Genomic DNA, 25,336 nt, shown 5'->3' with positions numbered 1-25,336 from the left:
GGGAACGACAAAGAAGGAAAATGTGGCCTTGAAGAAAAGTCGCGATACTGTTATTGTCCTCCTTGATAACTGAAAGGTTTACCGAGGTACTAAAGTATAAAAAAATAACTCTGGAAAATCTTACAATATATAAAAACCTTGTGCATTTAAAAGAGGAAAATATGGAAAATTATAATAAAGAAATGTCCTTAGAATAAAACTGAAAATGGATCGAAAGTGCAGTTGTTAGCCTGATCCGAGTAATGCATTAAAATTAAACGATTTTCAGTTTTAGGTCTTTTTGTGCAATAAAAATGACAATTCCGGGAAAACTGAGTGAGTGAATTATTTAAAAATTTGCACACAAGTTATTTGTATAGATTTTCATCTATTGGTATACAAATCTCGAAAAAAAGTATTTCTTGTCTATGCATCTCAATAATCCTCAGTGGAGTCCCTTCAAATAGATTGCACATGTTCACGAGAGGCATATTTTAATTAGTGGCAACGGCAGCGCGTTCTTATGAATAAGTCATACTTGTGAAAAATGATAAGTAGAGTCCTTTAAAATATTCATCATAGACCATGTGTAGACCTCTACACATTTTTCCAGTCTCAGAATCTATTCCGAAAAAAGCGTTTTAGAACTGTTCTTTGGGTATACTGTTTGTACACTGGTAAAGAGGGCTTCCGACGACACTGCAGGTTTGGAACCGGCGATCGCGAAGGCAATATTATATTTATGGAATTAACCATGAGGTCAGGACCATAGGAACTCGGGAACGGGACCGCATATTGCGGCGCATTAATCCGAATCCGTACCACCTTAACATATTGTTTGTCCGACCTTTGAATCTCTTTTCATATTATCCGAGTGAGTGAAAAGGATAATTATTTTATAATATAATCTCAATTTAATATATAGTCTGCTAGTTAAAAAAATAAGTCAAATTTACGGTATACATTTGTATACCGTGAAATTGGACCAATTTTAAAAGTAACAAATTGTGTCCAAATTGATAATAATTATATTCTTTGAAGTCATACACTCGGATAATACTAAAAGATATTTAGATGTAGGAGAAACATTTTAAACAAAACCGTAACACAATCGAAAATAAGCGCCACAATGTGCGGTCCCGTTCCCGAATTCCTATGGTCAAGACTTTAAAGCGAAATATAACAAATCCTCAATTACCTACTCCTCTAAATAAGCTTGAACTAAGGCTGACCGGTGCGCAGGTGCATTATCATGGAGTAATTTTATCCTGCGCACCCCGGACATTGAATTCTGTGTAATGTATTGATTAACTACAGCAATGAGAACATTGTCTCGGTAAAATGTTCCAGTTACACAACACCTTTCAGGCACAACTGCATGGGCCACTATAATCAATCATTTTCAAAAAATAGCTTTTTCAGCTACCCACATTTTGTTTCTGAGTTTATTGTCGGGCTAAAAAAAAGCCACGTTTCATACCCTGTGACAATTTCTCTCAGGCGTCTAGCGTGTCGATCTTTGAACATAGTCAATAAGGCCCAGGCTTTTTCAAGCCGCTTCCTTTTCTGGTCAGAAGTAAGCAAATACTTTCCTTTATTTTAAATTAAATTTTTCTTTCAATATGGAAAACACATATGACGCACTAAGGCCAGATATGTCACTTATCTCCTCCAAGATATATCTTGCATCTTCATCAACTTTGGCTTTGACAGTGCTTATGTCTTCTTCAGAGTTAAAGAAAAATGGCCGCCCGGATCATCCTTAACATTAGTTCTACCTTCCTTAAACATTGACACCCACCTGGCAACTGTACCATATGGAAGGGCATTTTCTCGGATCCGTTTTTATTTCTGACGCGCATTTACCCTATAACCCAATAATTTTGCAATATCTCTCAAATCACAATGCAATTCACTCATGTTTACAACCAGTATACAAAAAATTATTGCACGTGCAAATTGTGGAAAATAAACTGTAGCTTTGAAAAATCAATAATCTTTCCAACGGTATATTATACATGTACTTTCACGTGCAAATCATGGTTAAATGGAGTTGTTGCCACTAACTAAAATATGCCCCTCGTATAAAACTAGGACCAATCTTTTTGAAACTGTATAATATTGTTCTATAAATAGAGGATTTTGAATGCATTTATTGAACGAGTTAAATAGTTATCCCCTGCGAGCATATTATTTTATTCAACGAGTTAAAAAAATTCAGTATTAAACTTTCACGAATATAATATTCTATTTATCATATATCCAAAATAAAGTGTTTAAAGTGAAAAAGAAGCATTTTTTCAATGAAGCAACTATTTTGTAACGCTAACATTATGCGCCTCTTTACACTATGTTTATATAACGCAAATGGCGTCACGTCAAATTATATGCACGGTCATGCAATACCGTTTTTACGGAGTCGCAAAAAATCGGCACGGGTATATGATAAATGCCAATTTTCATTTTCTTTTCCACTACATCGTTTGCTCAAGTTGCATGATGTAATGAGTTTAAATGTTGAGGTGACTTATAGGCACATGGGGTCAGGTGCACGTTTAACTTTGTAAACACTTGTTTTGTATTATACGAATGCACAGGTCACTAGAATACATTATTTACTTACTTACATTGCCAACAACAGAATTTAGAAACATGCACATGCAAAAATGAATTCTATCAAATACAAACTGACACATTTAAGCCCTAATATTGCTTCAACAAAAGCCCAAATATTGATACAAATTATCAAAAAAGGTTTTACTACAGAACAACAAGACAATAGCTGAAGACAAGTTTATTTTTGAAAAATATTAATAACAATGATCAACAATATAAAATTATAAAGAAATAATATATATATAAATACATTTGTATATTAGAATAAATAATACTGTATTTTACTTTATCACAGACAAATCTACTTGAATCTTTTATCTCAAGCATGAAAATAATCAAATAACTTTCAGATCAAAGGGCCAGACATTTTGTGCACATAATATTAAAAAATTCTGAATTTTCTTATGTTGTTTAAGCGGTGGTAAATTTTTGGCATTTGGCCAGGAAAGTTCAACCTTTTTTTTTACACAGAGAGGAACTTCAGCTTGGTTCTAATAATGGTCAGTAACAAATTTTCTATATTAATAATATCAGTATTTTGGACTCGGTAAAACTATAGTATCTTCATTAATTTAATTATTACACATATACTTAACAACATTCTGGCACCAAGCCAAATCTCATTCTATTTTTAGAATTTTTGTTACTTTTTTTGTTTAGTTATGTGACTTACCATACTATATATTTTTAATACTTCAGGCCAAAATTTCTGTCAAAATTTATCCTGATGAAGACCTTACGGTAGGTTATAACCGGTAGATATGAAATAATATAAACAGCCCTGGTGTTGACGTATAATTATCTTTTCACTTATTGTATATTGATATATTAATTTTAGTCTATTATTAAGAAATGGAGTTTGACACAGATTTCACTGTATCGTTGAACAGTTCTGCGGCATGTTACTGTACAAGTTTCTACCATATACGACCATCTGCGTATGCCGGATGAGCGAGTCGGTATGCATGTCGTTTCCACGTTGCCTCGGTTGTGTTTATAATCAGTGTTTTATGTTCGGCCTCTTGTTTCGCTCTTAATTTCTGTCTAGTCTCCCTGTCAGCTCTGTAATCAGATAAATGTACAAGTTTTTAACCTTCACCTTGTTCTGTGACCAAAATAAGTTAACTTAACCTTCCCCTTGCTCCAATTAGATCCGTTTATTAGTCTCAAATCAAAACATTGATCAGAACAGTCAATATAGCTCAAACGGTTACAGTGTAAGACTTGCAGTCTCAACATTGTGGGTTCAATTCCCTAGCTGGCCAACTAAGATTACTAAATAGTCTTTTTGATGGGACTTTAAATTGAGGTCCCATGTAAGAGTGCTTAAAGACATGGCACACTAAAGAACTAGGAGAAGTTTCTAGCAATGGAGCATCTTTCTGTATTGCGCACTATCCTCCAAAATCTAAAATGACTAATACTTACACTCTTCTGGAGGTCCCGCAAGTATTAATAAACTCAAATATACACAGTGATTAGCCTTTGCCGGTGGAATAGACCCTGACCAGCACAATGATAAGATACAGGATATTTTAGGTGGAGGTTAAATTAACACTTCTATTGCAAAAGTTCAATTACATAGCAATATTTAAGCTTAACTTGTGCAAAAAATACACTTGGTAGAAAAACTTTCTTTCTGTACGCTAACTAGACAACTTTGTCATTTAAAAAAATTCCAACATTCCTGCAGAAATTCAAAGGGCAAATGATAAGAAGTCAACTGCGCACTGGACACCTCTGACTATGCACAATCAACAAAACTTATAGTTTTACTTACAAAGCTTTCTGCTCTATTTCTGTACTTGCTTCATTATCCACTTGAACTTTGACCTCTGACATCATGAAAGCTTGACCAAACATCTTCGCCTGTGATAGCAAAGCAAGAATATAGACAAACAAGTTTCTGAGGATTATAATTATATTGTACTCATTTTTTGACAAATGAACAACTCAGTCAATGCTAAAATTCTCAGAATTAATAACACAAAAAACTAGAGATGTCTGTACAATGGTGTGCTCGATTATTCTCAGTAATACAAGAGTATGGATACTGCAGAATCAAAATGTTGAAAAAGGGTCATAATTCTGTCAAAATCCCTGTTAAAGTTATGGGTCTTGAAAGTAACATATGTATTTGTGAAGCCTAATAAAGCATGTATATTTAAACGATTTCCGCTGTACTAGTTATTTACTTTGATATATTGGTACATGGCCAGTATTGGACTTTCAATATATCTATACAAAATTGTCCAACAATAACAGCCCTACCATTGAGAACTATTGACTGTTTAAAGCAAGACTGACAGTTTCCTAACATAAAATAATTCAATGTTCCTGGCAGTGATTCAAACCCATAGAGATGAAGGTAAGTGACCTTGACCTCTTAGTCATGGCAGACATAAAATAGAAGGAAAAACCTTACCTCTCCACTGTTGAAATAGTCTATCGCCTTGGTAACAGATTCCTGATCACTCATCATAGACCAGCCAACACCATTTACACCTCTTGTTACTGGGTCCTAAATGCACATAAGAGTTGCATAATGTCAATACTGTAATCTAATACTGATGTCATCAATCATGATGTAATGAAATTTGATGTTATCAATCATGATGTTATTAAACATGATGTCATCAATCATGATGTCATTAAATGTTATGTCATCAATCATGATGTCATTAAATGTTATGTCATCAATCATGATGTCATTAAATGTTATGTCATCAATCATGATGTCTATAAATGTGATGTCATTAATCATGATGTCATGAAATGTGATGTCATTACTCATGATATCATGAAATTTGATGTCATCACACACTATGTCATCTATCATGTTATTAATCATGACATCATATAATGACCTCACATACTATTGGTGGAAACAAACCATTTATTTCAGATTTATGTACCATAGTTAAACTGATCAACAACAAAAATGTGAGAAAGAAATGTATATAAAAAGAAATTTTGAAAGATAGTGACATTTCAAGTACAATAAGATATACATGTACAGGTTTTAACACGAGTGCCTAAACATTTTGAGCTATATACAGTACCTTCATTAAGCAAGTTTCATCAACACTACAGTCTGCATCCATCTCTAGAATTGCCTCTATTTTCTGTAGTGTTGCTGTACCAGGTAGGTTACTAATATAAATACAACGGTCTCTTTCTGCTGGTAACTGAAATCAACATGAAAACAAAAGTCTAATTATACCCCTGCTATAGATAACTAACTGACATTTACCTTAAGCTGTTAAAGATTTAAATTTACGCTATTCTTCATAAATCATATGACCTAATTTATAAAAAAATACAACAAATAAATGTCAAATGGTAACATACATTATAACTTGACAAAATGATTTCTGATATAAATATAAATATATATAATAGCAATAAAAGTAATCATCAAATTTGTAAAATCTATTTTCTGGGACAAATGCACTTTCCGGTAGCTAGAAATAGACAGGAAGTTCCTGTAATAGCTCACTTTATATAAGCAACAGCTGATTATTTGTGTAAAGCTATTCATTTTTGTTTATTGTTTCATTGTTTATCTGTTTCAATTTATGGCTATTGCCCCCAAACCCCGGTTTTTCCACTCATTTTAATAAAAAATGACGCGATATTTAGATTTCAGAGTTGGGCAATGACTGTGTATCAGTAAAGTGAATTCTACCATTTTTCTCTCTTAAAAAAATTCAAAATTGTCCAACAAAAGTAAAAACAGAATGTTTTTTTGTTGAATTAAAAAACATAGCTCCCAATCTTTACAATTTTTACCTCCTTTGCCAAAAGTGGCAGCCAATGATGTGGTTAATATTCTACATGTACATTGTATATAATATAATTGACAAAATATGAAAAAAGCTTTATCAGCTTATTCATGTAAATTGTCAAACTCTTTTTTTATTTGTGAAAGAAAACGTTATGATAGTACCAATATCTTAAAGATTTTTATCAGGTTACATGAAAATGATAGAATTGGGAATAATTTTGGTATTATCAGAGGCATAAATATATTGGGAATGACCCTCAAAATAGGGCCAGGGGAGATAATACATGCTATGTGAAAAGCGTCTGTAAACAGTTACCTTAAGCCAAGATGGTGCATCTGTAGTTGGTCTGTCGGCACCAGTTATCATATCCCATTCCTTCTCAGACCAGACACACTTATCTGTACCTTAATAGGTAACATTTATATTAGAAAAGTTGTAACTTACATTTTACATGTTTAACAATAATTTCACATCAAACTTTCAATATTCTGAAGATAAAATTCATATTCAAATTACTTCTTACTCAAAATTGATAACTCCTTCCTTATTCAGTTAACTTCTTATTTGAGAAAATTACCATCATACTCAATACAGAAAAACTCTACCTGATAACCTCATACTGACAATATAGATAGCTCTTTGCTCTAATAACTTCTTACTCAAGAAAGATAACTTCTTATTCAAAATACATAACTACTTACACAGGTCAAGTAACTTCCTCAGTATAAATAACTTTTTACTAAAGGCAGATAACTTCATAGTCAAGAGAAAACACTTCTTACTGAAGACAGATCACTTCTAAAACATAACACTTCTTCCTGATAAAATTTAACCTTTTACTTATGGCAGATGCATTCATTTCTTAACATTTGTTATCTGTTATTACTTCTAATTAACTTTTATCATCATTCAAATACAGTAGAACTTCTATGAGTCGAACTTCGATTAGCCGATTTTCTCAATGTGTCGAAGTAAAATGAAAGTCCCGATTTTTTCCCTTATATATTCCTTATAAAAACCTATGTATGAGTCGAGATATTATGTGTCGAGTTTTTTGATGTGTCGAAGTTTTTTTGTGGTCCGTATATAATAAATCTAGTACAATTTACCACAAATAAGTCGAAGTTTTTCGGTTATTTTGACACCTTCGATCTCAAGACATTTTCACACCTTTTCTGGCCGAGAAGACGACTTCCGATCAACTTTAGGGAAAGGTGTTAATTACACAGCCGAGTGTTCAAATAGTCTTTGTATGCGTTTAAATGTGTGAAAAATGCTCTAATCATTACTATTTAATTGCCGTAGCGGTATTTGAAAGTACATGTAAACAGTAAGAACTATCATTTGAGTATTTCCGTGACCCGGTGTCGCGTGAAAACCACACGCGAAATATTTACTATAAGCTGTTTTAGTTATTGCCCTTTTGTATTGTTCGCCTTTTGTAACTTTATTGTATATGTCACGTCAACAGGGAGTCCAAATCATTAGCCGTGAAAAGTAACTAAACATGTCATATTTATCATTGTATAATGTAAAATATCAGATTACTGAATGAAAGAAAAACATGAAATAGGTTACATTATATATCTTATAATAAGGGCTAGTCACGGGTTGAAATTTTGTCATGAAATTCAGACCGATTCATGAGTCGAAGTCCCGATGTGTCGAAGTTTTTACGCAGGTCCCTCCAACTTCGACTTACCGAAGTTCTACTGTACTTTATTATCTATTCTAATCAACTTAAGACTATCGAAAATTTACCATACAGATATGTCAAGAAGGAATCAAAGGTGTTAATATTACATACTAAATGCATTATACTTACTTTTTCCCTGTAGAAAGCAGCATATTTGCATGATATTGTGGAATGAGAGACTTGGAAGTCTTTCATCTATATAATCAGTCCTGATACATCTACTGTCTATGGCCTGGCCAACATTTCCTAGTTAATATAGAATAAATAACAAGAGCTGTCAGTAGGACAGCATGCGCGACTATTCTCAGTGTTTGATAGTAAAACAAGAGCCTGGATAATATAGAATTTTCTTAGTTCAAAAAGGGTCATAATTCTGTCAAAACCCATGTTAGAGTTACAGGCCTTTAACAGCGACCTCCTATTATGCTCTCAAATAAATGTGTGAAGTTTCAACCCATTCCCTTCAGTAGTTTTGGAGTACCAACTTGCACACAAAAACTTAATCAAAATGTGGAAGTGTGACACCAAAGTAAACACCTGATACAATAGCTCTTCCTATTCTTCCAATAGTTCAGCTTAAAAGCTCAAAAAAATTATTTTGTAGGAATGTTGCAAGAGATACCCTTGTTACAGTATATAAAATATTGCAGTTAGGATGATGAAAAGATAATTCAAAATTTCAAGTGAATTCTCTTAGTAAGCAAGAAAATACAGATAAAAATAGTTCCCTAAACAATTTTTTTAATGAAAGAGTAGCCTCTCTTTGTTGATGAAATCATACCTGCATAACCTCCCATTAGTGTAAGGTTCACAAGGAGACCATCTGGCAGGTTTGAGGGTAAATCACTACACCCAGGCTTCACTTTATCGCCATCCATCTGTATCTTGTAACCTACATGTGCATATATAATAATACAATTATAGAATAATAAATATGTAAGTACTGCTATAGATAAAAATTTATGTAAACTGTATGGATATTTATAAAGTAGCGATTTGTACAAAAGAAAACATGAAATTCTCACAAGAGAGATTACTTGAGAGCAATGAAAACACTGCAAAAAGTTAATCTTTTAAAATTCCTTTGATGAAAACTATTCCTTCTTTATTATTGTTTTTTGTATTTTGAAAACAAATTCCCTTAAACATTGAATAGACTGTTCCATTTCAAAGTTGGGCAAATCCATTACAGAAATTCAACAGGTTAAGGACTAATGAAAGATATAGAACAGATATGATACCTAGACTGGTAGCTAGTTTTGAAAAGATTTCAGCCATATTGGCATCTTCTTGTTTTGCACTTTGATCCTGGGCGTGCAAGGTCTGTAATGGGGACTTCCCCGCCACAACTGATGCCAGGGATAGTAACCCATCTTTCCCTACAAAATAGATCATAAATGATAATCATAATAAAGACTTTTTTAACCTTTTTAGGTACATTTTATCACTTCAATTCAAAACATTATTTAGTATTATTTAAACTAAAACATTATTGCATAAAAAAGTACATGTTCATAGAAAAGAACATGTTTAAACCTTTTTAGGTACATTTTGTAAGCATCCTATAATCTTAATATATATAAATATGGTCAGACAAGTTCATAATACTTCAATTAAAAACAAACAATATTCCAATAAACAAGAGCTGTCGGTAGGACAGCAACGCTCGACTATTCTTAGTGCTTGATAGTAAAAGAGCCTTGATAATGTAAAATTTTCTAAGTTAACAAAAGGGCCAAATTTTCCTTTAAATCCATGTTACTGTTATAGGCCTTGAAGAGAGTCCTATTATGCTCTAAAAGAAGAGTATAAAATTTCAACTTGTTTCAAAGCCAGATGTCAATAGTATATGAAAATATCTGAGGTGGTATGCAAACTTTAACGTAAATTCTAAGTCAGAAAAGGGGTACAATTCTGTCAAAATGCTTGATACAGTTATCTCCTCCTGTCTACAGGTTGGGGTCATGATGGTGAACAAGTGTGCAAAGTTTCAAAGCCATATGTCAATGGACTTTGAAAATATTTGAGGTATTACAAAAACTTTAACATAAGTGGTTACGCTGACGCCGACGCTCGGGTGACTACAATAGCTCTACTTATTCTTATCGAATAGTCGAGCTAAAAAATAAATTAATAGTTGGTTAATATCAATTTTATTCTTCATAACCCAACAACAGCTGTCCGTAAGACAACACACTCCACTATTCTCAAGTCCTTGACAGTAAGAAAAGTAGCATAACTCTTTAACTCTCTCAATAGGTAACTCAGAGTTATGAGACCTGTGCCCATAATGTTAGATAATCACAGAGAACAAGTGTGTGAAGTTTCAACCAGAATGCCCTTCAGTAGTTTAGAGATATCAACTTATACACAAAAACTTAACCAAAGTGTGACAGCCATGCCAACACCAGGGTCAATAGCTTTCCTTATTCTGTGAAAAGTTGAGCTAAATTTTCAACTTAACAAATCTATTTCAGAAATTGGAATATGGGTTACAAAAGTCACATTAATGGGAGTGAAAAAACATCAAATAAAATACATAAAACACTTACCTATGTTATTTGAACTGACATTAAGACTGTGTAATTTTGACTTGGAGGTAAATAATTTTGATAATGATTTTGCTCCTTCTGTTTCAATCTATAAAAGAAGAAATATTTTCAAAACATGAGCATAGAAACATAAATTTAGTTTTGCAATGCAAGGATCAATAGTTGTTAGCCTTTGCCACAAGTATAGAGCCTGGCCAGCTAGCACTTCTGTGTAGTGTAAACAGGTTGCTGGCGACTTATTATTATTAATTTTCATCTTGACACTCATAAATTTGATAATGGATAGTTCTAAAAATTGAACATGGACAAGTCCATTTGAGAAATACCTGTGTGAAGTATTGTTTTATAAGATTGTCTAGGGATAGAAACATCTTTGTTAAATAAAGACCAGTCTAAAGTGTCAGACATGTAAACCAAATTTCAAGCCTTTGTAGATATAACTTGCACAAAAATCTTAAACCTAGAAGTTCACAAAGGGCTATAATTCAGTCATAATGCTACAATTATGTGTCTTGAATAGTGAACTACAATCTTAAAATTTATATCCCATAGAAAAAGAAGAAATAAAGTCTGTTTACCCTGTTAGTAGATAGGTCCAGCACTGCTAGCGGGTTTGTTTTATTCTTTAATAAAGCTTCCACAAGTTTGGTCAGTCCCTCATCTGTAATCCGATTGGCTGACAACTTCAGCATACTTAACTGTAGACCATCTTTGATTGCATTACATAAAGGTGAAAGGTCATTGTCATCCAATGAACAGCCACCAAGACTCAAGGTCGTCAGTTTACTTGTCTTTGGATTCACTAGTATTAAAGAAATTAAAAATATCATTCCTTTGCACCCTACATTGACAATGAGACTTAGTGATCTATGTTGCAAGTATAGAGCCGGGAGCCAGGCCCGCTGGAACAGCCATGTAAATTGACCAGGCTCATAATATTTTCTAATTAAAGCTGTGTTACACATTATTTATTATCTAAATCAATGCAAAATTTTACTAAATAAAATTAAACAAATAGATAAATATGATTTATCATAGCTTTATTAAATTGACCTGAACGATTTGAACATTTTAAAGGCATTTTTTTCTTATTGTCAAACTTTCGAAAAAAGACACTGCCCATGCAAAAAATTATCTCCATGTCTCTTTAAATAATCTAATAAGTTGGACTAGAATTAGTGATAAATGAATATTTTTTTCTCAAAATGGTATATTCTTATCAAACCCTTGGAAGGTTAGCAGGCAGTTAGAATGACTTTTCTATGTCTCAAAGACAAGTCAATACTAAGTCAGCCTATACTGTGAGCAACATGAAATTCAAATTCATTAAAAAAATTAATTGTATAGTAAGGCGACCAACCCATACACATAAAACATGATATATATGAGCCGTGTCAAGACAAAACCAACATAATAGGTTTGCGACCAGCATGGATCCAGACCAGCCTGCGCATCCGCGCAGTCTAATCAGGATCCATGCTGTTCACTTACCAACTCTATTACAAGTAGAGAAACTGATAGCGAACAGCATGGATCCTGTTCAGACTGCGCAGTCGCGCAGGCTGGTCTGGATCCATGCTGGTCGCAAACCCACTATGTTGGTTTTGTCATGACGCGGCTCATATAGTATTACAGTCATGTGTGGCAATAACATGATATCTACTTTGTCAAGAACACAATACACACAATTTTTTTCCAGACATAATTCATAACACAATATCAATTAAAATTAATATTCTAGTCTTAAATAATAATAATTATTTTCATTCAAAATAATTCAATTTATTTTCGAGAAAGAAATAGTCCGTGTATTACATTAATATTGGTACCCGTTTCTATTAAGTATGTCATTACACATACGTACATAAACTGAGCTACAGTCGTTTACAGTTACATTGCTATAAATACGTGAAAATCGCGCAATTCTCCCACTTGCTTTCGACAACGCATTCAGACTTATAGTAGTACCTTTACGAGAATTCTAATTTGCTGTGTAACGCTATGCCACGTGGTCGCAGGAGAGCTGTAACATTGCCTTCTCCTCAGGAAGAGGATAGTAATGCTAGAACAACGAGAGGCCGAAAGAGACCAGCTTCTACAGCGTTAACGTTGGAGGACTCCGTTGATGAGCGCATGTTGCAGAACGAAGCCGGTAGGTCAAACATTATAGACTTTGAACAAATTCTTAAAGAGTCTCAGATTATTCCAAGCTCAAATTTAAGTAATAGTAATGAGGGGTGTGGTGCGCAAAATATTTTAGAACTCCCGCTTTCAGGCCCGCGAAAGGCCAGCACGGGTTTAAATTCGGCAAACAATGTGGTAACTACGCCACCGTTAACCATGGTCCGCATAGCAGACGATGATATTGCGGCACATGTTCCAAGCTCCCTTAAGCAACAAATTTGCAAGGGTGAATATATTAACCTAGCCCTTTTGCTCAAAGGGGCTGTTGAGCTGTCCGAGTTTTGTTCAGGCAGTGTATTTCGCTTAAATGCAAATGGTCAAATTGAAACTGCCCAGAAAGAATGTAAGGAATCGATATTTGACATAGAAAAATGGACAAACGCCTTTATAATATACATGTCTGTTTATCTGTCGGCACACGCAGATAAAATGTATGAAATGTTGCACTATATGTTCAACATAAGAGAATGCGCTTTACGTCAGGGAGGCGTCGCATGGCGGACCTACGACGAACAGTTTCGCCTCCGTCAAGCTATTTCACCCGCCTCATGGTCAAAAATTAATAATGATTTGTGGTGGCGCTGCATGCAATTGCGCCCCCCTTCCAAAGCTCCATCAAGTTCCGTTAGATACCCGTGTAATGACTTCAATAGAGGTAGTTGCTCATGGCGAAATTGTAAATTTGCCCACGTGTGTAACACGTGCGCGGCTCCTCATCCAGAATTTGCGTGCACTAAAAATCAGTCATCAACAAGTGGCAGTTTTAATCAGTTTAAGAATAAGCTGTCAAGCGAGTCTGTAACGCCCCCGCAAAAATCCTTTCGTGCCAGTCCATTCTACAGAAGAGGCGACTCTAAAAATGGGAGAAAAAATTGATAGCACAAAAAAATCCGGCCTTAGTTCGTTAGATGAAGTTAATTCTGATATTTTTTGTTTAGCAAAATCACCTGTCAAACTTTCAGTTTTACGGAAATTATTAAAATATTACGATCAAGTTGAAGCTTCGTTTTTATTAAGTGGGTTTAAAAACGGCTTTTCTATTCAGTATTCAGGTCCACGTGCTCCACGTGACTCAAAAAACTTGCGTTCTACTTCACTTAATCCAGAGATAATAAAGTCTCAAATAAGTAAAGAGCTTTCCGCAGGCCGCATCGCTGGCCCATTTAAGGAAAGACCAATCAAAAATTTAATTGTATCACCAATTGGTTTAGTGCCGAAAAAAGTGCCTGGTGAATACAGAATGATTCATCATTTGTCATTCCCGCCAGGCGAATCGGTTAATGACCATATTGATCCAGCGTTATGCACTGTGCAATACACAAGCTTTGATGACGCAGTCAAAATGGTTCAAGATCTAGGTCATAACTGTCAATTATTCAAGACGGACATCAAAAGTGCATACCGTATTATTCCTATTAAGCCGGGTGATTTTGAATTGTTAGGTTTTTATTTTGACGAGAATTATTACTTTGATAAGGCCCTACCTTTTGGGGCTTCTATAAGTTGTATCACATTTGAAAGATTTGCACGGTTTTTAGAGTTTTCTGTTAAGAGAAATCTAACTTCTGCGAAATTGTTGCATTATTTAGATGATTTTTTAGGAGGGGACAGATCTAAGGAAACATGTGCGCATGCGCTTAAAACTTTTAAAGATACAATGTCTGAGCTTGGCGTACCTTTGGCCGAAGACAAAACGGAGGGTCCGACGGAAGTGTTGACTTTTTTAGGCTTAGAATTAGATACAAACCAAATGTGCGTGCGTATACCTGAGCTTAAAGTTCTAGAAGTAACAAAGAAAATTCAGGAATGTCTGTCAAATAAGAAAACAACACTTAAGAAAATGCAATCGTTAATAGGCTCGTTAAATTTTTGCTGTAGAGCAGTCATAGTAGGACGACCCTTCATTCGTCGTTTAATCAATTCAATTTGTGGCTTAAATAAACCACATCACCATATCAGAGTAAAAAAAGATATTTGTTTAGATTTAACTATGTGGCTATATTTTCTGAAACAATTTAATGGGGTTTCCGTTTTTCATGACCGATTTTGGGTGTCAAACGATGATGTTCAGTTGTTTTCTGATAGTGCGGGTGGCAAAAACTTAGGTTTTGGGGTATATTTTCAAGGTCATTGGTGTCATGCTAAGTGGCAGGAAGTATGGCATGAATTGGGCATAACAGAGGATATAACGGTTTTGGAGCTTTTTCCCATCTTAGCGGCACTATATATATGGGGTTATGAGCTTAAAAATAAAAAGATACGGTTCAACTGTGATAATTTTGCAGTGGTGCATATATTGAATAAATTAACTTCTAAATCTGAAATGGTAATGTGTATTGTTAGAGTGTTAACATTACGTTGTTTAAAGCTCAATATTTTGATTAAGGCTTCGCATGTCCCCGGTTGCCAAAACAATATATGTGACGCTTTATCTCGGTTTCAGTTGACCAGGTTTCGAGAGTTAGCTCCAAACGCCGACGAAATACCTTGCTTGGTCCCACCCTTCCTTTGGCACATCTTCAGTTTAGAGCCGGAAAGCTTATTCACTCTGGAATAGCGGCCAACTCAAGGTCAACATACAATACTTCTTTATCAGCCTTTGAGAAATTTCGGTCACAATATGGGATGGAAAAGCAATCACCGATTCCTGTAAAACATATTATTTTGTTTTTATCATTTTGCTTTGAGAAAGGTCTGTCACCTAAGTCAATCACAACGTACTTGGCAGGGATCAATTATTACCATAAACTTAATGGTTTTTACGACATAAAGGAAGTTTTTATCATCAGAAAATTATTAGAAGGCTGCCATAGAAGTAGAATCTCGCTTGACAACCGTGCTCCTATAACTCTATCAGTTTTAGTTAACATCTGCAATTCTTTACCTATGGTTTGTTACGATAATTTTGAGGTGAAACTTTTTACATCGATTTTTGTTCTTGCATATTTTGGTCTTTTCCGTGTGAGTGAATTGGTGGCGACTAGTATTAACCATTGTGAGAATTCTTTACAAGAAAATGATGTGTCTTTTACACATAACAACAATTATTTAATGGTTCGTCTTAGGCATTTTAAAACTAATCAGAGAGGTAAACCAGTTTGCTTAAAATTACCGAGACAGACTTCACTACCTTGCCCTGTAGAGGCGCTAGAGAATTACTTAGTATGTAGACCGAATGTCCAAGGTTCATTGTTTTGTCACAAAAATGGTACGGTCGTAACTAGGTCTCAGTTTTCATCAGTCTTATCAAAATCCATCCGTTTTAATTCTACGCTCGTGGCACCATATAAAAGTCATAGTTTTAGAATTGGTAGAGCTACTGATCTTGCATCATTGGGTTATTCAGCGGAAACAATTAAACAGTTAGGACGCTGGAATTCTGGGTGTTTCAATAACTACATTCGAGCTTAAGCCTTTTTAATAAGACATAATTAGCTGTATCTCAAAGGCACTTTTTAACACTGTTCATGTCAAATTATTTATTTTTTCTGGTCTATTTATATTTAGATGTTTGGATTCTGGGGGATTCAATCCCATACTGGGCCGGGAATTATGCAAAGAATGCGGCTAAGGAGAATTTGGGCTTGAAGGATGTGTCCATTGCCTGGTGGGCAGAGAGAGGCCTCAGATGGGGTGGTTTTAGACGCCTAATAGAAATGCAGGTGTTGTTTTCTTCTCCACCTTCTATTATTTTTATTCATTTAGGTGGTAACGACCTTGTGTCGGTCAATACAGTACAACTACGACTTTTAATTGAACAAGAAATTGCATATTTAAGGGAAGCCTTTCCTCATACTGTGATAATCTGGGTTGATATCTTACAACGTCAAAATTGGTCAGGTGCTATTAGGGGATATCGACCTATCGAAATGAAAAGAAAACGCCTTAATCGTCTAGCCAGAAAAATTGTTACGTCATCAGGCTTAAGTGATATCATTATACCTGATATTGATGCAGCCACGGCCTTTTTTCGAGATGATGGCGTACATCTCAATACAGTAGGTTTGGAATTCTATCTAGATTATATTAAGGATGCTATTGTCAAGCATTTAGGATCACGCCATGTATAGACCTGGGAAGTTGTTACCGGCCTCTTTAATAAAAAAAAAATAGTATGAATAAATTTGGGGGATAAATTAATCAATTTATTGTGGCGAAAATTTATTTTAGGAGAAGTAAAATTAATCAATTTATTGTGGCGAAAATTTATTCATGGAAGAAGTCAGATGTGTCACATTTTTTTGCATTAGCCGGTAAACTATTTGGCATTCGGTTCTGGTTACCCGGTAGCCAATGTTAAATGGTTTCAGTATGGCACATGTGTTTTTATTTAATAAGCTTGAAATTAAATATTAGCGCGACACGTCTGGCTTTCTTGCTGTTTCGCTGCATTAGGTACATGTTTATAGGAATCAGGCGAGATACCTCGACTGGTTATTCAGAGCGGCCATTACCTCCATTATATATTTTATTGATCTATTTGACTTGTATAAAAGCTATGATACAAGCTGAATTGCAGCGTATGCTCGTACAAAATAAATTTGCTATTTGAATTTATTTGGTATTCTTTTTTCTTTCGTATAGTAAAATAATAATAATTATTTTCATTCAAAATAATTCAATTTATTTTCGAGAAAGAAATAGTCCGTGTATTACATTAATATTGGTACCCGTTTCTATTAAGTATGTCATTACACATACGTACATAAACTGAGCTACAGTCGTTTACAGTTACATTGCTATAAATACGTGAAAATCGCGCAATTCTCCCACTTGCTTTCGACAACGCATTCAGACTTATAGTAGTACCTTTACGAGAATTCTACCCACCCACCACACCCCATTGTTTCTAAGTTCCTAATAGCCAGGACTTTTATAAGATATTTTGAATGTTTATTCACATCATTCTTGTAGTACAGTTAACCTTTAAAGAGCACATTGACTGTTTCTTCGTAGTTTTATGTTGTAGATATGTTGTGGACACTGTTGGTACGGATGCTGCACGTAGATGGGAGTATGCTCCATCATGTTTCAACTACACTACATCATATACAGCATACACATTTACCAGATGTGACCAAGGATTTGGCGTTTTATCATGGACTTGTAAATAGCTTTGCGTTTGTGTTCAGCGCTTGATGGACTTGATGTAGTGACTTTTCTCCATTTTTGAAAAACAGTTGAATTTATATTTCCGTGCCTCAGTGTCTATTTCCTTTACATTCGCTAAGTTTTTGTTGACATTAAACTTACATTACTGTGTGATTCGCGATTGTATGCGTGCTACAAGTTACACAATAGGAATTTTATTAGGTGCAAATAATTTTCTTTAATATTACATTTTAGTCGCTCTTTTGTAATTGTTATAAGGGAGTCAGACTTGTCGGTTACCAGCAGTAATTTGAGAAATTTTTGGCATAAGGTATTTAGTAGAAACAGGCAGCGTTATATTGTTTTTACTCAGTGGTTCATTAAGTGGCAGCTGTTTTTCCTGGGTACCCGGTGACAAGCCGCTGTTACGGAATGACACTGGTGCCGGTGTATCTATATTTATATATATATAATTATACATAATCACATGAGCGCATTTTCAGGTCGGGTTGATTCCCCTGATTGCGGGGTTGAATCGGTATTGCATATTGCTATGTTGCTAAAACGACCCATGTACTTTACAATGTTGCACCATCCTTATGCAGTGTCTATGGTGGTAGATGTCTATCGTTTCTGTTGAGACTACCATTTTTGGGTACTGGCACCGTCATTGTAGTACATCTAGTTCATGTTATGGACTGGGTCAAGTGTGTCTTGCCCACAGTACTTGGTGAAACCACAGTTGCTTTGCGTTTTTGCTTCGCTAGCCCGAGTTCATTATGGTGTTACGCTTTTCCATTACACTTGCTACCATGGTGGTCATGAATATTAATGGATATCCCACTCGTGTTTGTGATCATCACTGTAGAACTGTCTATGATACACCAGATTGCGTTATAAACAACTCCGGCTATATGTTTTTACCCAGAGTTGGGTGAAATTTGTTGCGATTGGACACCCATTGCGTTTGTTATTGCAGTTTGTTCAGTGGTAGTGTGTTGCTATTGCTTTTCGACCTGGTGTTAAACAATGAGTTGCTTCTCCCCTATGCAGTGGTTAATTTGATGGATGGGAGTCATGTCTGGTTACCCAGGAATGGCTTTTCCGTTTGTTATCTTGGCTACTGGCACCGTCGTTGTGACACAGAGATGCGCATGTGATGTATATGCCTGTAATTTGCCTGTATTAAAATTAGCAAGTTTTTCATTAATTGCATTAGCCGGTAAACTATTTGGCATTCGGTTCTGGTTACCCGGTAGCCAATGTTAAATGGTTTCAGTATGGCACATGTGTTTTTATTTAATAAGCTTGAAATGAAATATTAGCGCGACACGTCTGGCTTTCTTGCTATTTCGCTGCATTAGGTACATGTTTATAGGAATCAGGCGAGATACCTCGACTGGTTATTCAGAGCGGCCATTACCTCCATTATATATTTTATTGATCTATTTGACTTGTATAAAAGCTATGATACAAGCTGAATTGCAGCGTATGCTCGTACAAAATAAATTTGCTATTTGAATTTATTTGGTATTCTTTTTTCTTTCGTATAGTAAAATAATAAACTTATTCTTTCTTTCGTAGTAAAATACAAATAAAAATACATAGCAAGTTATTTAATGACTTAGACATTAAATTATGCAAGTGTTGTATAATGTTGTATAAGAGAAATTAAACCATTCAATTTTAACATCTACTTACCAAGTAGATCTTTGATTGTAGTTGTACTGGATAGTTTCAATCCATCCAGAATAACTGTTGACACACTGCATGATGGCTCTGATAAGTGTTTCCCTAGCAACATTAAAATATATACATTAATTTTGTACTGTAATATCAAATTCTATAATTGGCAAGGTTTGGCTATTCCTACAAATCTGAATGCTACTGTTAGAAGCTGGAAAAACAAATTGTCCAAATTATACTGTATGAGTAATCTTAATACATTTCTTCAGGTATATATGAGCCACGTCACGACAAAACCAACATAGTGCGTTTGCGACCAGCATGGATCCAGACCAGTCTGCGCATCCGTGCAGTCTGATCAGGATCCATGCTGTTTGCTTACAGACCCTATAGCAAGTAAATAAACTGATAACAACAGCATGGATCCTGATCAGACTGCGCGGATGCGCAGGCTGGCCTGGATCCATGCTGGTCGCAACCCCATTACGTTGGTTTTGTCATGACGCGGCTCATATATTATATAGTTTAGAAAGAGGTTTTTACACAACTGTCTGTAGCTAAAATATATCCTGTCCACTGATTAGATTGACAGCAACTATCTTCAAAAATTTCCTTAATATTTGTTTCAGTAAAAGGTACAACAAGAGCACAGCAAAGTGACAGCATGCCAAATTAACCCCTTTTGCTAAAATAACCATTTTTGACAAAAATTCTAAATTACAAAGGGGCATAAATCTAAAAATATAGCTTTCAGAATTATGGGTGTGCAGGCCGATCTTGGTCAGCACTTGTTGCATGGTTAGAATCAGTTGTAGACAATAGGTTAAAGATTATTTATCCTTTTATTTGACTTACCTAATTGTCTTATATCTACTTCCTTATCAGAAAAATGACACAGTCTGAGATTCAGATAATGCAAGTTAGGGAACTGTGTAAGTTTCTCTACCAAGTTGTCTCCTTTGTTCGCTCCATACCTAAGTCTTCTTAATTGACTCTGCCCGTCTTCATCTAGTTTATCATAGAACATTATTATTATACTTAGAATATTGAATGAAATGTGTATAAGATTCAGAAAAAAGTGTGTGTATTATAAGGTAGTGGATCTTGTAATGTTGCATGGTTCACAATAATTACTGGGCCCTGGTAAAGTTTCTGGTACCACATGTTACTGTTGTAAAACACTGTCTGTCAAGGTTTTTTGACTTGAAGGACTTAAAATATTTCTTTTGGGTATCATTTGATGAAGGTCTGGACCCAGAATTCCAGATCATTTCCTCACTCTGTTTGCGTGTTTTTTTCATTGTGTAAAATGAGCAAAATTTGAAAAGATTTGCAACAGTCATTTCACTCAAACCTGGAAAAAATAGTGCAAAATTTTATTTTCAATTTAACTCCAAGTATATAACTTTTGCAGATTTTTCCATTTTAAGTTATCAATGCAAGAATTTTTTTTTTCAGATTTCCCATTTTTAAGTGATCTATGCAAGAAATTCAAATTACCGTACATGTATATATTTTTAGGATTTTCACCTCAGAGGAACACCAATCAGAAGAATTACCTTTCCTTTCCAAATCACTTATTTTTAGAGTGAACAAGTATTGTTAAGTTTCTTTGTAGGTTTCTATGAAAAGAACAGTTACAAAAATTTTGACCCAACAATTGAGTACAAATAAAGTTTGAATTATCTTAATGAATCTTGAAAAATGCTTTAACATCAACACTGATGCATAGCATATGTAAATTTTTGTACATTTGTACTCTGAAATGTGACAAATCAGCAGAAAAACAAAGCAGGAGCACATACCAGTTGTAATCTTAGCAAGACTATCTAAACTCTGTAATGAGAGATTCTCATTACTGGTCAGGTCAATCTCTACTAGACAGAGTAACTTCCCTTGACAGCTCTTCTCAATGGAGGTAAATACACCATCAACAAGACCGCAAGTGTTCAAACTTAATACTTGTAGAGATGATGTTGTTTCACACTGTGGATATTCTGAAACGGAGGAAACTAAAAAATTGAATACAAGCAAAAATCAGCATAAAAACATGAAAATGGCTATAAGCTTGGAAAATTTAGAATTTACTAAGTTCAAAACTGGCTATAACTCTGTCAAAATTTATGTTAGAGTTATGAGCCTTGGATTACACTCTAAAGTAAGTGAGTGAAATTTCAACCCATTCCCTTTTGGAAGTACTTACTTGTAAGCAAAAACAGAAATGAAGTGTGACACCAATGCCTTGCTGAATACAATAGCTCGCCCTATTTTTCTTTTCAAATAGTCAAGCTAAAAAATTTAAACAGGTTTTTTGCCAATATCATAATTCTGCTAATATGATAAAGAAAATCCCAACAGGGCACATGATAACAAAGTTTCTGTGAAAATGTGATTAAAATTTTTTGAATATGTGGCAAGTGTCTCACCGAAGAAAAATTCATGCCAAGCTGCTCAATGACATTCATACTTTTTAAAACCTGAGTTTTCCATTTGATAACCTGGTTAAAAATATCCTGAAGTATAAAAAAATTGGCAATAAAAATGTTAGCATCAGCTTCAATTGCTAGTTTATCAAGTTACTGCAGAAAAAAGAAAAAAAACAATTTGCACACCTATTGGTCCATACTTTTGCAGCAACACTGTTCTACATAAAAAAGAATCAATATTAAGAAATGATGCATAAGTCAAAATAATACCTGCATTTATGTTTGTAGATTTGGATGTCACACTATCTAGACTGAGATTTCTCATACACGGATGTTTGGCTGCAGTCACTATCAGGCTGACCAGCTGACCCAAACTGTCTAACTGTAAATACATTAAATAATTATTTTCTAATTTTTTAACTTAGATCAACACAGATAATAATTGGGCTTATTGCATATTTGCAATAATGCCTTGTTTATTTCAGCAAAGTTCCAATGGAAAGGGGGATAATCAGGTATTTCTATATTGGGGAATTGAAACACAGTTGTCTTTCTTGTAATCTATGACAGGAAGTAGATTTATGATTATCTGCCCTTCTCAATTCCATGCTTAGCAGCAGCTTCCACTCTGAATTGTTTTAAAACAAAAAATCGAAATAAATCTAAGAAATTCCAAAAATGCCTGGAAGAGGAAAGGGAGCAGGGAGGAAGAGGAAGGCCTCTGAGGCACTTCAGGATAGAGGAGATGGGGAAAGAGTGAACATTCTTGAGGAGCAGGCTCCACAACAGGGTAAGGTTATTGACTTTGAGGAAATTATTTCAAAGTCCTTAATGTTACCTCTATCAAATGAAAATGACAATCTAAACACAGGGGAGTATCATGAAAATGAAGGAACAATAAATGAAGTTTTTGATGATAAGCCTAGAAAGATTAGGTGTGGCGGGACAAACTGGGCTCCCATGTACCTGAATCCTTAAAAACAAAATAAAGCAAAATGAATATGTTAATTTTTCCAGTTTGATTAAAGGCCCAGTTGAATTAGATATGTTTGATGCTGGTGTAACTTTAGGCTTGGATAATTCCTTGAATCTTGTTACACAGGCCAAGGGTACAAAACAGATAAGATCAGTTCCATAGAAAAATGGTCTGATGCCTTTTAGTGTTTAGTAGCATCTAATCTAAGTGCTCATCAAGAACATACCCAGGACATTTTGCATTATATGTATGTCATTAGGGAGGCTGCAAGCAATTTTGGTGGTACCTTTTGGCGTACATATGACGAGCAATTCAGAGACTAAGACAGGCAACAGAATTTATGCCTTTGGTCATCAATAAATTCTGACCTTTGGCTGCGGTGTTTTTCAGGCGCTGCTAGAACACATAAAAGCACTCGGATAATATGCCAGCAAAAGCAAAATCAATCCAAGCCCCCATGTATTGACTTCAATAAGGGGCTATTTGTAAAGGGGGTAAATTTGTCGATACCCCCACATTCTTTCTATATGCTTTACTCAACAGAGGGTCTTTGGGAAAATGTAAGGCAAACAAGGGAACCAAAAAATTTTCCAATAGCTTAAAACCCCTCCTTTCGTGGTTTCTTTTCCCGAGGCCCAAACCACAGTCAAACGGGAAAACCCCATCAAGGGTTTATTAAAGAGGTAAAAACGTACTAATACCCCTTCTATTTTTAAAATTTGGGCCCCCCCAAATAAAAATTTTCAGCTTGAAAGGAAATTAGTTGGATACAAAAAATGGGGCCAAAGTTTTTCTTTAAAAAAAAAAAGGGAAATTCCCTTTAGGGTTTTTTCACTGGAAAATGAAGGTCAAAAAAAGGGCTAGGGGATTCAAAAAAATTTAAGGTCGGGCAGAAAAAATTTTTCCCGGGAAATTTTGGTACGGGGAAAAAAATTGTTTAAAGAAAAAACCCCTTAAACCATTTGAAGGCCCTTTTTAAAGTACCAGCCTATTTTAAAACTTTAAGTTAATCTCCGATTTGGGTCTCTCCCAAAAAACCCAATTTCTCCCAAAAAATTTCAATGGAGGGTTTGTGGTTTTTTCTTTCTTTTTAAATCATACCCTGAGGTAAAAGCCCCTTAAAAGGGACTTTATTAAAAATTCCAAAAAAATGTTTCTTTTCAGAAAATAAAAAAGGCTTTGAGCTGTTAACTGGTTAAAAATTTAGGCCCCAAATTTGGGAAAAAACCTTTTTAAAACCGGGAATCAAAGTGCTTTTTCTTTTAAAATGCATTCCCAAAGCAGACTTTGATCAGCGGGGTTTTAAATTTTGGGGATGGTATTTTTTTAAAAAATGTCTTCCCATTTGGGGGGCTTATAAGTTTTTAATGTTTTAAAAAAGTTTTCCCGGGTTTTTTCTAGAGTTTGTAGTTAAAAAAGGGAAAAAAAATCAAAAAAATTTTACACTATCTGTGAGACTTTTGGGTGGGGTTTTAGATGGGAAAACAAATGAACCAAATCATTAATGGAAAATTTCATTGAATCCATGAGGAAATTTTAAATGTACCACTTGCGGGGGAAGAAAACAAAAAGGGTCCCAAAAAATTTTATTTTTCTTAGGACTGGGAACTTAAACCCCCCAAAAATTTAAGGTTTTTTTCGATTGCCTGTTTTAAAAAATAAATGATAATATTTGGGAAAATTCCTTTAAATTCTTTTTTTGATAAAAGAAAAGTGCATCTAAAAAAATGCAAGTTGATAGGCAGTCAAAATTTTGGGCCATGTGAGCTATTTTCCCCCGGGGCGTCTTTTGTTTTGAAAGGTTTGGTTAAACTAAATCTGTGGTTTAAATAAAAAACCCCAAACATAAATCATCTTAGAATAAATAAAGGAAAAATGAGGTTAGACATGTTAATGTGGAAAACATTTTTCCAGGGGTTTAATGGTGTTAAAGTATTTCAAGATAGATTTTGGTCTACCAATGAAGATGTACAACTCTTTACTGAATAAGTTGCTGGTGGCCAGGGTTTTTAGGTTTTTTGGCATCTATTTTGGGGGTCAATGGGCCACTTTGAAAAATGGCCAGACTTCTGGCACTCACAAGGGTACACGGCAGACATTACAGTACTAGAAACTTTTCCCGATTGTGGCGGCAATTTTTATTTTGGGGTGAGACTTTAAAAAAAAAAAGATAAATTTTAGAACAGACAATATGTCTGTATGATCCACATAAAATAAAAATGACATCAAGGTCAACCATGGTGATGGGTATTGTTACGTAATTTAACTTTAAAAAATGTTTGCAGCTCAACATTGTGGTAAAAGCAGAGCATGTTGAGGGGTATTCATAATTCAATCACTGA

General features: G+C 34.7%; 1 protein-coding gene across 1 annotated transcript in view; it reads right to left on the bottom strand.

The window, feature by feature from the left end:
• Nucleotides 1-2,864: 2,864 nt before the first annotated feature.
• LOC132717425 (uncharacterized) overlaps nucleotides 2,865-25,336 on the bottom strand; it is a 39,736-nt gene continuing 17,264 nt past the window's right edge. The window contains exons 8-21 of the mRNA XM_060700891.1: nucleotides 22,289-22,400; nucleotides 21,398-21,589; nucleotides 20,448-20,600; nucleotides 19,608-19,700; nucleotides 11,210-11,433; nucleotides 10,632-10,719; nucleotides 9,321-9,458; nucleotides 8,861-8,971; nucleotides 8,209-8,325; nucleotides 6,699-6,787; nucleotides 5,658-5,783; nucleotides 5,021-5,116; nucleotides 4,376-4,464; nucleotides 2,865-3,657 (exon numbers count right to left, since the gene is read on the bottom strand). Coding sequence (XP_060556874.1) covers nucleotides 3,513-3,657; nucleotides 4,376-4,464; nucleotides 5,021-5,116; nucleotides 5,658-5,783; nucleotides 6,699-6,787; nucleotides 8,209-8,325; nucleotides 8,861-8,971; nucleotides 9,321-9,458; nucleotides 10,632-10,719; nucleotides 11,210-11,433; nucleotides 19,608-19,700; nucleotides 20,448-20,600; nucleotides 21,398-21,589; nucleotides 22,289-22,400 — 1,773 coding nt within the window. The 3' untranslated portion in view covers nucleotides 2,865-3,512. The remainder of the gene's footprint in view (nucleotides 3,658-4,375; nucleotides 4,465-5,020; nucleotides 5,117-5,657; nucleotides 5,784-6,698; nucleotides 6,788-8,208; nucleotides 8,326-8,860; nucleotides 8,972-9,320; nucleotides 9,459-10,631; nucleotides 10,720-11,209; nucleotides 11,434-19,607; nucleotides 19,701-20,447; nucleotides 20,601-21,397; nucleotides 21,590-22,288; nucleotides 22,401-25,336) is intronic.

This window comes from Ruditapes philippinarum, unplaced genomic scaffold, assembly GCF_026571515.1.
Source record: "Ruditapes philippinarum isolate M1 unplaced genomic scaffold, ASM2657151v2 ctg875_1_1_1_1, whole genome shotgun sequence".
Lineage (NCBI taxonomy): Eukaryota > Metazoa > Mollusca > Bivalvia > Venerida > Veneridae > Ruditapes > Ruditapes philippinarum.
This window is presented reverse-complemented; position numbering and strand designations above follow the sequence as displayed.